Raw genomic sequence first — 16533 nt, 5'->3', positions numbered from 1 at the left:
GTCTAAGTCTGCCGCCGTAACTAGCTCCTCTGAGGCGGTCAATATAATATATATTTTTTTAAAACATCAAAGACCTGCCAGACCATTCTGGACTCACTGCCCTTGTGTTTGGTTAAGGTTTGACAGCAGTAAGGCTTTGAAAACCCTTTCGTGCCAGCGCTTTACACAGATCTAATCTATTATTTGACATTAGTCTTAATTCTTGTTATTGTCTTTATGAGTTTCCAAGTTCATATAGTTGTAAATCAGAAGGATGCATTCAGTTTGCTTAGGCCAAAAACGAGTAAATATTGATTGCCATTTAAATCAAGATTAAATTAAGTATATATAAAATGGATTGTGAGCGACATAGTAGATCTAGTTCAATAAATACACAGTAAAATCATTAGTTGTTTTGACCAAAGAAATCTCACACTTTTTATATTCATAGTATCATTGTGAATAAATCTACAAAAGGTGCTTGTCTGCATATTAACTATAAAAATGCTTAACAACAATCAACTTTAAAAGATCAGGAGCAGCAAAAGCATTAAGAAAAGTGCCAGGTCTTTAGAGAGAGTGGTGAAACTCCAGTGTGGTGTTTTGTATGTCTGCTATGAGGTAGTAGTTTGAAAATTTCGAGAGGTTTAACAATTGTGTATATACCCCAACATATAGTGGGGTATTTTTTAACAGCTGCTGGCCGTTGTGTAAAGTGAAAGAATGATGCTGTCTTTTAATCTTTTTTTCGACCAATTGCTGTAGCTGTAGTTGTGCAGGTTGACAGATACAACACAACGGGTGCATTTAACAGTATCGTTAGCAAACTATGGTTGCATAGTAATTTTGTCATTACCAATTAGTTCAATGATTTGGTGTTTCCCAAAACCATAGTTCCAACAAGTATTCGCAAAAACAAAATTGTGGTTGGAAGTACGGCTCTCAACATGTAGTTACAAGCTAGTTTATTGTTTTAAATGACATGGACATGTTCATGCTCTTGAGCAAAATAAGCAAATTATCTCAAATGGGTTTCTTGAACATGAAATTGAGCTCACTAAACTCGAAAAGCCTCCACATTCACCAGATCTCAATCCAATAGAGCACCTTTAGAATGTGGAGGAATGGGAGATTCACATCATGACAAATCTGCAGCAACTGAGTGATGCCATCAAGTCAATATGGACCAAAATCTCTAAGTAATGTTTCCAGCACCTAGATGAATAAACCACAAAGAATTAAGGCAAAAGGGGGTCCAACTCAGTACTAGCAGGGTGTACCTAATAAAGTGGCCGGTGAGTGTATACAAATTTCAGAGAAAAACTTTGTTTGGAAAGAGAATGAAAGCACAGTTTTTGAAGAGAGCATGAGTGAATGTGCTCTAGCATCCCAGGATTGAATCAAACATTAGGAAATAAAGCAAAATAATGGCAAACAAAAATACTGATTTAGTCCTCAGATGCCATGTTCGCTATTTACAGCAATAATCTGACAATAATTCAATCATGAACCGATTAATTAGCAGCAGATATCACTCCACACAATTCTAGATTGTTGAGCCAACGTGGTTCGAGTGACAAAAGAGTGGTTTTGGGAAACATTCATGACTAGCTAGTTAATTTATCCAATGATTGCATTGTACTATGGCAGTTAAGCAGCAATTTATATCATTGTATGGAAACTAGGGCTGTAACGATTAATCGCGATTAATTGAAATCCAAAATAAAAGTTTGTGTTTACATAATATATGTGTGTGTATTATGTATAATTATTTTGTATATATAAATACACACACATGCATGTATATATTTAATAAAAATGTGTTATTTATATATAAAATAGTTCTATTTATATATAATATAAATCATATAAAATATATATATGCAGTATATAAATGCAAATATTTCTCAAATATATACATGCATGTGTGTGTATTTATATATACAAAATAATTATACACAATAATACACACACTTTTATTTTAGATTTCGATTAATCGCGATTAATCGTTACAGCCCTAATGGAAACTTACCACAGATTTCTGAAAGAACCCTTCTCACATCTCTACTAACAAAGTGCTTGATAGTTTGAACAGGACACTACAAGACAAAATAGTCCCAAACCTCTAAAGTTTAAGTCACAAAATAGTCAAGATCCACTTGAAAATGTTGTCACGGTTTCCATGTATCCCAGAGGTTCGATGACATCTCCAGTTTCCTCAGCTCCAGAAGTTTTGTCACATTTGACCTCTTTGTGTCCCTGTACAGGGATGCTTTCTTGTAGTACAAGGATATTATCACTGTTAATGTCACTGACCATACTGTAGTCCTCCCCAACCTGGGGCTTCTGGTCTCGTTTCTTTTCGTCAACCTCAACGTACCCTGTAAATCCACCAGGGGTGATGCTGACGTGCTCACATTTGCTCTCCGAGATCATTTGATTGTTTTGGTCCTGAGCTTTTAGTGGCGAGCCATTGGCATCAAGGTGAAGTCGTTGCTGAAGATCTTCAAGGACACTGATGGTGGAACTTAGCTGTTTGGAGACAGTCCCAGGGTGAGTTTTTAGCCCCTGACCGCTGTTCCATGTGATCTGGATGCTGTTTTGTGCAGTTTCTGCGGGACCGTTTTTTCCCTTTTGGTATTCAAGAAGAGCTTTGCTATCAAACTCCGTTTCCTCATCATAGTCAGAGACCACGAGATACTCCACCTGACGGTCTGGGCTCTGGGCTATTTGGGGATATCCCAGAGTAACCAGAGCACTGAAGATATCCTCAGACTTCCCACTCTGTGAAACGAGAAGTAAAATTACCTTTGTATTTTGGCACAGCAGTTTTGTGGGGTCAATTCATTGTCAGTTGGAGATGTTTATTTGTTTTGTGACCATGATAGAATGAAGAAAACCTCAGTACAGACAGAGCAATTCAGCGGACTCGCGTTCGGATTGATATGTTAAAATTTTATCGTTACCGTGTGTACAATCGCTGAGGACTGAGGAAGCCTCTGGAGCTGAAGTTATGGTAATGGACGTTTAGCTTCCGACACGCACTGTACGTGGTAGACCAATCACAACAGACTGGGCCGTCTGGCCAATCAGAGCAGAGTAGCTCACGGAAAGGCCCCTCATTAGAGAGACTGGATTTTCAGACGAGTCGTTTGAGAATCATTGAAAAATGTGCAATGTATATTATGAGAAAATTAATGTGTTTTTTTACCTTGGATGCATGTAAACATTGTAGGAGACCTCAAACAAAATGAGGAACCTTAAAAATAGCATAATAGGGGCACTTTAAAGGCACAACAGCAAAAATGTCTCATTTAATTTAAAATCGTGACTGTTTTGGGCATTTTTCTTTTACTAATGTCAGAGCTATCCTGTGAATAAAACAGCACTAACATTATAAGTGCACCTCAGAGGAAATTAAATAATAAAGTAATGGATGATATGGCCCCTTTGACAAGCTAGAAATGCACAAATTATGGTAGTGTCTACTGTACCTTAAGGAGCTGAGTGTCTATGCCACGGATCTTCGGTTCTGGAACCGGTGGCAGTAAAAAATCCTTCACCCTAGAGAAGAATGCGAAAATGCAGAATTAACTTATTTTTAATGTAAGAGCGGGCACAGTCTTATTTAACTTGAATGTGCAAGACTTCTGCTGCCAGCCGCTTCCAGTTATTTCAGCGGAGCAAAAACATTTGGTTAAACTTTATTTTAAGGCGTCATTGTTACAGTGTATTTATATATTTAAGTACTGAGTAATATTAATTAACAACATGTACTTACTATAGGGTTAGGATTAGGTTGAGGGTTAGTTGGATGTAATTATGCATAATTTACTTTTATTACTATGGTAAGTACATGCAACATATGTAACAAGGACACTGTAAAATAAAGTGTTACCAAACATTTCATTATGCTGCTTGATGTATAAAAAAATGTGTTGTATTTTTTATCATGTTATTTAAATTTATTATTGTAATGAAACATGTTTTACCATTTACTACGCATGGTTATTCTTCTAGTTATTGATCTATAGTTGCTAGTGAATCGGAAAACTGTGTTGAAAAATAAGGTGGATTCAATATTATGTTAAACTTCAATTTGTGTCATGCATTTAGGTACAGAATTCTGGATTCTGAAGGAAATCCTGGGAAAACGTATCTTTTATGCACTGTCATTAGAGTAAAGCCCTTTGTCATTATGATGAGGTAGGATGTCATGCTTACGGTTTCATCTTGACTGTCAGCACTCCTGCAGTCAGCAGGAAAATGATGACAGTTAGAGTGACGGCAAGGATCATAACTGCATTCTGTGTGTCAGACATAGCTGCAAAATAAGAAACAAAGTGTTTACTTACTTGTTTCATAATCATCCTTTAATGCTGTATATTGAGTTAAAGGGGTCCTATGTTACAAAGCACAAAGTCCACTCCAAAGGGAGTTATTCTCTACATCAGTAACTAAGCACCGTTTCCGAACTCCCTGAAACGCCTTTTGTTACCTTCAGTTTTCTACTGGGAACGTCATTTATATTCCTAATTTTACAGTAATTCCAGTCCAAAGCATATGCAAAAAAAAAAAAAAAAAAAAAAGGAACCTGCGTCGAATTTGAAAATCGAGTTATGTGCCGTGACATTTCCAAAACACACTCAAAGCGCTTGACCAATCACAGTACACTAGTCCATCCGACCAATCAGAGCACATTGCGTTTTTCGGAAGTAGTAGCTTCATAGAGCTGGGAACTAAACAGAGTGTTTCAGACAGATTGGGAAGAGAGATGCTGCAATAATGTAAAATATGTGAAGATTTTGTTTTTTGAACATGATTCAAGCATGAAAACCTATTCTAGTAAGACTTTGAAAAAGGGCATAATAGGCCCCCTTTAAAATGTATCTAAAGGCAGAATTGTTTTTAAAAAATCTAAAAAGTTATTTGAATTATCTTTATTTATACCTCATTTATTCTTTACTTTCCTGCAGCCTGCACACTGTTGTGTAAGGCTAAAAATGCTCAGTAATGTAGAACAATGGCTGGAAGGTGTGAAAGATTGAGTTGCTGTTGCTGGTATCATCTTACTGTCTGGAATCTGGATGAAAGCGGATGGGCTCCATTCACTCCAGAGGCCTTGGTCTAGTTTGCAGCGCACTTGCACGACGTACTTTGCTCCCGGCTGAGGACTATAGATGCTAAACTCCAACTGTTTTCCAGCACCATAAGACTACAAACACAAGAAGGATGTGTCTCAATCATAATTATTACATGGTATCAAAACTTTTGAAATGCAAAAATTAGCTTCTTAAAACGAGGGTCCCTATTATAAAAAGGAGATTTTCTTTTACATAATAAATTGATAATTCATTTATCAATCATCATTTAGAAGCAAATCTATATAAATATATGGAATATTTTTAGATTGTTAAAGAAAATCCTATGTTTTATTTATGGACCCCAAGTTTAGTATTAAAATGTTTTACAAATGATAGGAAAAAAAATTTAAGAACCTTGGTGACCATGAAACTATTTGAATCTCACCTCCCAGTCTCCGCTGTTCTCCGTTTTTAAGCGAACTTCATATTTGATTGTTACCCAGCCTGAGCGGGTGTCTGCGTCATGGGGAGCCTGCCACTGCACCAGGAAATATGGAGTGTTCTTGGTCTGCATTAAAGTCACATTCACATTCTCTGGAGGGTGAGGCTGCACTGTGTGAAAGAAGATGAATCATCTTAAATGACATTCAACTGCACAGACACATGGGTGGGTTTACCATTTTGGGGGAACCTAAGCCAAAGCCAGGACCCAACATCCCCCTCACCATTAAGTGAAAAACATGCTTCCATAAGTTCCATTTTCAAAAAGCTTACAACAGAGGCAGACACGTTGCATACACACGTTATCCAGACAGCAACATAGTGTTGGCCCAGATCCGGACCACATCTGGTACATGTTGATTCCACTCGTACTAGATGTGGGCCAGATCTGGGTCGACACTATGTTGCTGTCTGGGGAATCACAATTTTTCAGGTAAAAATAAATATATAAAAGTCAAACATTTAGATATCAGACATATTTATACTGTGTTTTTTGCAAAACACTTTGTTACAGCGGAATACCACAAACAAAACCCAGCAGCCTCAAGAACACTTACACAAGGAACTTTGCCTATAGGATTTAACAAAAATATCAGCAAAAACAACTTAGAATATATATTCAAACCATTAATAAAGACCATTAAACTGTTTAATAAAATACATCATTGTTAGCAATAACAGAACAGAAGAAATTAGCAGTAGTAGCACAAATAAATACAACTGAACAAAGTGCAATAGATCAAATATAATCAAATAACACTGCATATAGTTACTTTAAAAAAGATTAATATATATTTTATTTATAAAAGTCAAAGTTATTCAGTCAAGATCTGAGAAAATTGTCAAAATATCCTTGTAAAGTGTGTATTTGTCTGTTCAAACGCAAGAGAACTCAATTGAATTCAGTATTCGCACACTACAGTATATGAGAGGCGAGTGCATCTTCTTGCGCTTGAATAGTTGAAAATCATATTAATTGTGAACACAGGAATCGATAAGCGATAACAAATTCCTGATTCCTGACCCTAAGTATGCGATTCGATTTCCAACCCTATAACAGCCAGTAAATACAGGCAGTGACAGTGCGGACACAGCTTGTTCAGTGTGTGACCTAGGTCTTCAGCCTCATCAGATGTTTCATTTAGATGTTTGGGCATTTATTATTATAATTGTTTTACTTTCAGCATTGGAATCTCTTTTTTGAGGTCCTTTTGGGTATGTGTGCTTCATGGTTGTTTCTTTCTACTTATCCGGACCGCCTGGTAATAAATAATGTCAAACGGAGTCATGAATTGAGTTAATTGCTTTTGGCCAGCAGGGGACCCCAAGCCTGCGGGGCCCTATGCATGGGCATGGTGGTCAACAACACTACTGCACGCACACGATGTTCCATTACAACCAGTGTGCAACTGAACAGTGACAACAACACATTTAATAAAAAAGGAAAGAACTGAATAGGGTCTACATGGATCATGGCTATTCCTCATATGCTTATACACTAACCATTCAATTCAATTGTATTTATAAAGCACAATTAAAAACAACAACAGTGCTGTACAATGTACTAGAATGAATTAAAAATACAATAGAACCCACCATTAGAAATAATTAATGTAAAACAGGGCACAAAAAACAACAGACAACAAAGGACATCACAAGTTGTACCGGTATGCTAAAGAGAAAATATGTTTTTAACTTTGGTTTGAAAATATTAACTGTTGCTGCATTTATGGCTACGGTGAAAGCTCGATCACCCCTAGATTTGAACTTTGACAGTTAATAAACTCTGTTTGGCGGACCTAAGAGTTCTCGCTTGACATGTTCACACAAAAGGTCAGAGAGGTAAGAAGGGGCAAGGTCCTTTAACCCCTTATATTGGCATAGCCATTACATATTTAAAACAGTAATATCCTATACTAAACTAATCTTGACAAACTATATATCTGAAAGCTTACAATCTCTAGTTTACATATTTGGTGACTGATTTTCAAAATCAATTACAGAGGAGCCGTAATTTATCAATTTGCAACAAGAATATTTTCATACACCTGAGGCGTGTTCAGACCTTTATTTTGAAATAGCAATGATCATGAACAATCATGAAAGAATGGTAGAAACCTCAATTTGTTTTCATGCCAAGAGTTCAAAAGATAGCATCCATTCAATTATTTTAGAAAAAAAGGTCTGAAAACGTTTTAAATATAAAGAACAAAATAATAGATTCACCATTTGTGATGTGACAGCGAGCTATAATGCACATACGTCTTCTTTTTGTGTTTCTTAGAGCTTGAATTCATTTCAAAATCTGCCAAACTTCCAATACTACTTCTGAATAGGATGTCTACTTCATAAATTGTATGAAAATTGTAAAAAATAATGGTTCAGATGATCACTCAAACAACATATGGAAATGGGGGCGCCCTTATATGGGCAGTAATGTCAACTAGTGAAAAAGTTTGGTACTGCGCCCAAACAAAATCTTGCTGAAAGCTTATTTTACCTAAAATTTGAAACACAACTTGTTCAGATTTTTGGCTTTGATTTTTTTGCATTTTTAGAGTCCACCAGGTTTTGAAAATATATATTTTATATAAAATATGAATAATTAAATTTTTAACATTGTACATTTTCATAAACTGAAACTTCCATAATTTATTTTCTGTTTAACTTTCTTAATTTATTTCACTTCTACAAAAATCTGCCAAATGTCTTCTTTAAAACAAGACCAATCTTACATCTTCCAAAGCATTACAACCATTTAAGTTTGGAATGTGCATTTGCATGTCTATTAAAAAAAAGGGGGTGCCGCTTAAGGGGTAAACGATTCAATGACAAGAAAGAACATGTTGAAATTAATTCTAAAACAGATGTGTTCACATCAAAAGAACCATTCACAAGTTGAGAAATTCTTGAAAGAGTCAATTGTTAAGGAAATTAATACTTTTCAGCAAGGGTGCATTACATTGATCAAAAGACTCCAAGAAACTTCAAAATCCTGGAAGAAATGTTCTGTTTCCACATAAATATTAAGCAGCACAACAGTTTTCATTGACAATACCAAGAAATGTTTCTTGATTTCTGAAGGATTATGTGACACTGAAGACTGAGGTAATGGTTGCTGAAAAATCAGCTTTGCCATCACAGGAAGAAATACACTTTTAAATATATATTACCATAGAAAACAGTTCATTTAGATTGTAATAATATATCACAATATTACTGTTTCAATGAATTTTAGATCAAATAAATGCAGCCTTGGTGAATTTTTTTTTTTTAAACAAAGCATACTTTTTATACTCTTAATGCGTTAAAAAAAATTCCCCTGTGTGTTAGAGCATCGACCATATGCCAGCACATTCAGGCATCTTCAGTGGGATATTCGATACATGGCTTGAGTTTTGCAATATGCAAGACACAAACCTGTTCATCCTCATTCTGTTCAGCTAGTCAGCCAGAGCGGCCTCTGTTTAGTGCCATTTAGTACTTTTCCATTCCACTCAGACGCTCTAAAAGTCATCACCGTTTAACTCACCGTCACAGATGGATAAGCCCAGTGCACACACATTTCTAGCAGGAACTGCAATGGTTTAGGGGAAATTGTAACTAAACTATATAATCGCAAATGCAGCATTATCTGCCTTGTGTTCAAGTAGAATGATCTAACTGATAGTAATAAAAGTTCTGTAATAAACAGTTTCAGCATGAGGAAATGAAGCTGCATACCTTTATGCAGCAGTATATTGAGTTGTATATCAGGGACGGGCAACTTCAACTTCACTCCTGAAGTTTATCTCCATCTCTAATCAAATACACTTCAAAAATCGAACAAATGCCTTCATGAATCCTTGAAAATGACATAACTCCAGGACTGAAGTCGCCCATCCCTGTTTAATACACACTATATTTAGCAGGCGGCTCACTGCACTGTGGCTGTTGTCAAAACAACCCTGAAATTGGTCTCTGTAGTAAAACATCATTAACCATTCATGCATGCTCAGTATACGCTAGGGGCATTTTGCAAGCACATAAAAACAAATTCATTTTTGGATGCATTTTAATATGTTGTAAACACAATAAATGAACTCACCGATATCCATAACATCAACTTCCACAGATTCTGAATAGGCTTTTCCCAGTGTATTGGAGGCCACCACTGTGATGTTGTATATGATCCAGATAGAGGTGTGCCGCTTATCAAAATAACAGGAATTGTCCCCCGCCTTATGATAATCCGGACATTCGAAGACTTCCACGGAGCTGAAAAAGTTTATTGATGGTTTGAAAGTTGAAAGTGATGACAACTTTTGGACAACAGATGAACCAAAACCTGAGATTTGTTGTTATAAAATATGTAAACATGAACTCATAGCTTTAGTGTGCTTATTAATAAACGTGCGTGCTGTACAAATGTACATATTTAGAGAATAACAAACATTTTGAGAATAACAAATATACACTACTGTTCAAAAGTTTAAGGTTAAAAATATAATTTTAAAGAATTGTATTCAGCAAAGATGCATTAAAGTGATACAAATTTGATCATAGTAAAGACATTTGTAATGTTACACATAAAAAAAAAAATCAAATAAATGCTGTTCCTTTGAATTCATCAACAAATCCTAAAAAATATATTTTTTAACAGGGTTTCCCCAAAAAGTTTAATCAGGACAGCTGTTTTCAACACTGATAATAAATCAACATTCAACATTGATAAGTAATGTTTCTTGAGCAGCAAATCAGCATATTATAATGATTTCTGAAGGATCATGTGACACTGAAGCCTGGAGTAACGATGCTGAAAAATCAGCTTTGCCATCACTGGAATAAATTATATTTTAAAATATATTACACTAGAAACAGTTATTTTAAATTGTAATAATGTTTCACAATATATCTGCATTTTTAATCAAATAAACGCCATCTTGTGAACATAAAATACTTCTTTCAAAAACATTAAAAAGTCTTACCAACCCAAAACATTCGAACAATAGAGTATAGAGTAAATCATGGGATATCTTATTGAGCCAAACAAAGCCTACATTCAAAACTGTGTCAGAATAAGCACACATGAGGCAGCTGTCCATCAGCATTAATACAGGGGGAAAGAAAAATGTAACCACAAACTTTTTTGTTGTTGTTTTTTAAAGGCAAGTTAAAAGGTAGAGTGATGAATAGTGATTTAGGTTGCACTAACCTCTCTTTTCTATAATACAGGTGGTAGCTGGTGGGCAATCCACCAGTGGATCCAGGCTCCCACCAGCACGTAAAGGTCTCTTTCTCAGGTGACCGACATTTTGTTAGTCTGGGCCTCCCTGGGGGAGAATGACCTGGAGAGATATTGTAAATGAAGAGTATTATGATATGATATGTGACCCTGGATCATAAAACCAGTCACAAGTCGCACAGGTATATTTGTGGCAAAAGCCAACAATACATTGCCTGGGTCAAAATTATAGATTTTTCTTTTATGCCAAAAATCATTAGGATATTAAGTAAAGATCATGTTCCATGAAGATATTTAGTCAATTTCCTACCGTAAATATATAAAACATTTATTTTTGTGAGTGAATGCAGCACAATCACGAGCATAAATGGAAACATTTAAATGCGATTTTCTCAATGTTTAGATTCTTTTGCACCCTCAGATTCCAGACTTTCAAATGGTTTTATATCGGCCAAATATTGTCTTATCCTAACAAACCATACATCAATGGAAAGCATATTTATTCAGCTTCCATATGATGTATAAATCTCAATTTCCCCAAATTGACCCATGTGACTGGTTTTGTGGTCCAGGGTCACATATCTGTAAAAAGCCTATTATAGAACACCCTATTATTGAATTATTCAGGAAATAGTCCATATGTTGTGTGTTTATGGGTAGTTCATATTGAAAAATAAATGTATTATAAAAAACTATACAGGCACTTTCGTTAAACTCAATATATAGAATAAAAAAAATCTGCACCCTGTTAGCAACATCAATTCAAATAAAGGAATTTAATTCTGGACGGCACACAACCTGATGTACTGTACAGTTTATAGACAAAAGGCCAACCAAAAAAAAGAAAATTCTGTGTGCATAATCGCAACTGTCTAAATTGATTGGCTTATTTTTTTTTTTAAGTCCTGCTTTGCTCACTTACACATGGTGTGTGGGATCCAAGAGAGAAGCCACATCAGAGTCAGCGCCTGCTCTGCATCTCTCCGCATTTTTCCTGCATGAGAAATAAACGTCCATAAGGTGTCCGCTCCACACCAAGCACGTTAAGTACCACCTGTAGAGTTTGTTTCTACTTTACACATCAATCTAGACATGCAAAACAACCACTTAGCATGTGTAAACACCTTCACTCATCACAACAGCTGAAAGGTCATGCAATTGCACCAAGTTAACTAACTCTATGCCAAGACGTATATAAAAAAGATGATTCTTCTCTGATTTCATAAATAATGGCCATATTAGTGGATTTTTTAAGTAGTAAATACACTCAGCTAAGTAAGATGATGGTGAAAAGTGACATTTTGATTTGATAAGACAGATTAAAATCACAAACTAATCATAAAAAATTTACGTTTTCTATTCAAACTGGTGCAAACGAAAAAGCACAAGCACATCGTGATCCCAGAAGAGATGTTTAACACAGAAAAATAAACAATGTTCTGACAGCATGGTAATGTACAATGTTATGAAGACAAGGCATCAACAAAAGAAGCGGGCAGGTGCAGAGACTTAATGGAAAGTAACTGCCTTGGAAATGGTGAGTTCCAATACGAGACACCGTTTGAAAGGGCCATCAATCTGATTTATGTTTTTGGATAATTTTTAGAAACACTTGGCAACAATATCTTGTAGAATATAGATGCAATGCATTTTGTGTTTCCATGGACATGCCATCTGCTTTATTTACAAACTTATAAGTCTTCAAAATGTCAAGGACGAGATCAACCCAAATGTTCATGCAATGAACTTGGTATAAATCCGACAAACTGTTGTCTGTGGTCAGTATACAGTCTTTTATTTTCCCACATTATATGCATATTGAGAAGGAAGTGGGCTGAAGTCCAGGTTTAAAGGACCTCAAAACATTTGACATTAAAGGAATAGTTCACTTAAAAATGAAAATTCTGTCATCATTTACTCACCCTCAAGTCGTTTCAAACCTGTATGAATTTCTTTCTTCTGCTTAACACAAAGGAAGATATTTTGAAGATAAATTCTTCAAAATATCTTCCATTGTGTTCAGCAGAAGAAAGAAATTAGCCCCTCACCACCCAAAATCAAACACTAAGCAAATAACTAACTAAATATGCATCCTTAAAAGACAGATTTTTACTATCTAAGATACAGGGCTCAGACACATGAGGGTAAAGCTGGCAGTGGAGGCCAAGTATCATCGAGGATCAAATGTATAAACGGTCTAAAGAATGGTAAATTAATACATATTTTGCAACAGGCAACACAAAAGCAAGTCTTTTCCAAAAATCTATTCATCTGATGCTCAAAATATTAGGGTAGGGAAAAGCAAACTGCATACTATTACTAAGTCTACTCTACACAAACTCCAGTCTCATTTGGTCTCTCCTCCAGGGGCCAATGTTGCCACCGCATTCTCAGTCACTGATAACAATGTGATAGCCATAAACAAACACATATTGCTTCAGTAAGCCGAGACGAGGCAGGTCAGACTGTCAACACATGATCCCAATTGAACAAAAAAAATGTAGGCTGGAGAAAAAGATTATGTCATGAAGACTATGCTTCTATGGTCACCGTGAATTCACCAGGTAAGATGTTCCTGGATAAATATTTTGCTGATCCTGGAACAACTTTCCTGTCTGTAAATAAATTTAGCCATAACCGTATCCTACCCCCTAAACCTAACCCACAACTTTTCCTTTAAATCTGAGGGAAATTGTATATAAAATTATATATATATATATATATATATATATATATATATATATTATATATATAGCCTATAGGCTATATCAATAAGTATGAAATCACGTTCATTATGGTTTCTATGTCTCACTTCCTTTAACATCTAATCGTATTTAAACAGTCAAAAAAAATACATAAAATAATATTAACTGATGTTTAAACATATAGACTAGGGCTATATAGAGTCAATAATCCAATAATGACAAATGAATAGTGCAAATTAAGGACGCAGCTGTTTACGCCATTTAAGTATCCTTGAATACTAGTTTTGATCGCGGTATTGATCGCACAGAACAAAATAAGTGCACAATGACATCATAGTTTCCGCCGATTTATAAAACATTATAATATCGAGACTTTTCTTTTGACGCGGAGACTCACCTGGATCCGCCACCCAATCCGTGACCGAAATTACACACACAGCTTCACCTGTGATTTTCCCATAATCCACAAACGTGCTGCATTTTGGACTGTTTCTCTATGAAAACAGTCTATCCGAAGCGATGTCCCCCCTCAAAACGCGCACTATGAGAGTAGAAAGGCCAAATACAAAGTCACCCTGTTGCCACCGCAGTCCCTCCGAGTCTCCAGTTGCTTGCACACAAACAGCCCTAAAGCTGCAGAGAGTCTTGAGGAGTGGCATTGGGTATGATGTTACTTGCATCACACACATTACGGGCCAATGGTGACACACGGTGTGTGTTAGAGCAACTGTAAAGCAGATGAGGAAAGTTCGTCGATATAAAACATTGATGTTCGCCTAATAAGCCTTGTCTGGAAGTTTAAAATCGTTTTTTTAAATGTTTTAAAGTTATGGGACTGGCGGTCAAAGAGAAAAAAAAGACAAATAGACCCGACACAAACGTGATTTCACCAAGTAGGCCTACCACATGTTTTGTTGATCCTGGAACAACTTTCCAATCAACCAATCAGATTTGAGGGACAAGTTTATAGTTTATGTCAAGTTTAGGCTTAGAACAGGATTAGGTGCTTCGATCTAGCTACATCAGTGTTAGTCACCTATCATTTACCTCTGATTTTAGGGAAAAGTTATGGATAGTTAGCTTTAGGGGGTAGGGATCAGGTAAGGACTACATTTTGGGACAGGAATGTTATTCCAGGATCAACAAATTATGTTGATCCAGGAACATATCTTACTTGGCAAAATCACGGTGACCGGTTCCCATAGGAGTTTGCTGAGGCCCTCTAGTGGGCCCTGGCCTGCTGCATGAGAATTCACTGCCAAGTCCTATACTAGACAGAACAACTATAGCAACAAGCAGCAAGAACAACTCAGTAGTAATCGATCTGTGACCATACAGATAGACAGTGCGCTACTTGCTGTAGTGTAGGTTCTGACTGATCGATTACTACTGAGTTGTTCTTGCTGCTTGTTGCTATAGGTTGTTCTGTCTAGTATAGGACTTGGCAGTGAATTCTCATACAGCAGGCCAAGGCCCAGAGGGCCTCAGCAAACTCCCAAGGGAACCCAAAATGGGTTAATTATTTGAAATAAGATAAAACAAGTTTAAAACAACTAAAAATCAAGCTATTTCTTATTTTAATTCACCCCATCAACAGCTTTTTTCTTCGAAGAAATCAGGATTCACACAAATTTGGATGTACAAGTAAGTTCAAAACTAGCCTACAACAAGCCTAATTAAAAAGTGGCATTTTCTAGACCCCGAAAAGTAATTTAAATTAATAAAATCTTAAACTGCAACAAATTGTAATGTCTTTTCCAGTACAAAATGAAGTTTTATGTAACAAAGTTCGGGAGGAGCATGTTCAGGTAATCATCCAATCAGCACAAGAAGGAGCCAGTATAAATAAATCCTTTCCTTACCTCCTGTCTCATGACTAATTTCTCAGCATCCCACCTCCACCCCTTCACCCCACATTCGGCTGGGTCCGTTCATAGATACCTATGATCTCTAAAGTTATGGGGGGAGTACTCTGGGGTCGGGCCGAATTCTGAGCTCGGAGCCCTCCCCCCGGACAGCAAGCCAAATACGCATTATAATATTACATCAGATTTCATTAACATGTAAACTCGTGAATAAACATTAAATCAAGATGTAATTGAGTTACTTAACGCTACTTGTGAAAATTAAGTGCAGTTTATGCTTAAAACAAGATTTTAAAAAATCTGTCCGTGAGTTAAATTAATATACCTGGTTTCCCTATTAATTAAATTCATTTTTGATGGCACCACTGGAAGATATTTTTTCTTATTTTAAGCATAAACTCGCTAGTGTTGATGATATTTTATTTTATTTTATCTGAAAACAAGGCCTGCGGTTGCACAGACGGGTTAGATTTAACCAGGATTAGGCCTTATTTCAAATGGGAGCATTTAAGTAGCTTTTAAACGTGCCTTAGAAAAAACATTACTGGTGCATTTTGAGACAAAACAATGTTTTAAGATTTGTCAGTGCAAGTTGCTTTCAGTTAAGACAGCTCAAACATGCATTTTAGTCTGGGACTATATCATCTTAAACCTTGTCTATGAAACCGGGGGTTAATCTTAATTTTGCTTTCAAGTATAAATGTAGCTTGATTTAAGACTTTTTGCAATAAAACAAGACAAGAATACTCATGTGCATTTTTATAATGAGTAGGCTATGCATTTTTTCTAGTTATGCCAAGCTCTAAAATATTTTAGTGGTATAGAAACTGAGTAAAACATATTTTTAAAAACCCTTATTCTTAATCCTTATCCAATAGCTAAATCATGAACAACAACTGTAAAAGTCATAAAGGAGTCAAAAAGTCTTGGAGTCAGTCAATAATTGAAGCCAGAAAGCAAACTGTAAATAATATAGGCCCACAGTATTTAAGTGTATGGTAGAGGAGACTAGCCTACTTAAACCTTTACACCATTTACTTAATATCACTGTTGATTATCTGGCCATTAATCAACGTGTGTGTGTGTGTGTGTGCGTGTGTGTGCGTGTGTGTGTGTGTGTGTGAGTAAAGTAAGTAATCGTTTGAAAAGCACAGAAAAACAGCGAGTCTCTCTCT

At 36.0% G+C, this 16533-nt stretch overlaps 1 protein-coding gene across 1 annotated transcript; it reads right to left on the bottom strand.

Moving 5' to 3' along the window:
- Positions 1-1943: 1943 nt before the first annotated feature.
- On the bottom strand, positions 1944-14122 carry prlrb (prolactin receptor b). The gene is made up of 9 exons (XM_079605733.1): positions 13891-14122; positions 11711-11782; positions 10759-10891; positions 9652-9821; positions 5509-5675; positions 5053-5194; positions 4204-4303; positions 3474-3543; positions 1944-2763 (listed from the first exon to the last, which is right to left on the bottom strand). Exons 2-9 carry the CDS (start codon positions 11775-11777, stop codon positions 2128-2130), a joined length of 1485 nt encoding a protein of 494 aa, XP_079461859.1. The 5' UTR covers positions 11778-11782; positions 13891-14122; the 3' UTR covers positions 1944-2127.
- Positions 14123-16533: the final 2411 nt, after the last annotated feature.

This window comes from Phoxinus phoxinus, assembly GCF_949152265.1.
Source record: "Phoxinus phoxinus genome assembly, chromosome: 3".
Lineage (NCBI taxonomy): Eukaryota > Metazoa > Chordata > Actinopteri > Cypriniformes > Leuciscidae > Phoxinus > Phoxinus phoxinus.
The sequence above is the reverse complement of the archived record's forward strand: the minus strand, read 5'-3'. Positions and strand labels throughout refer to the sequence as shown.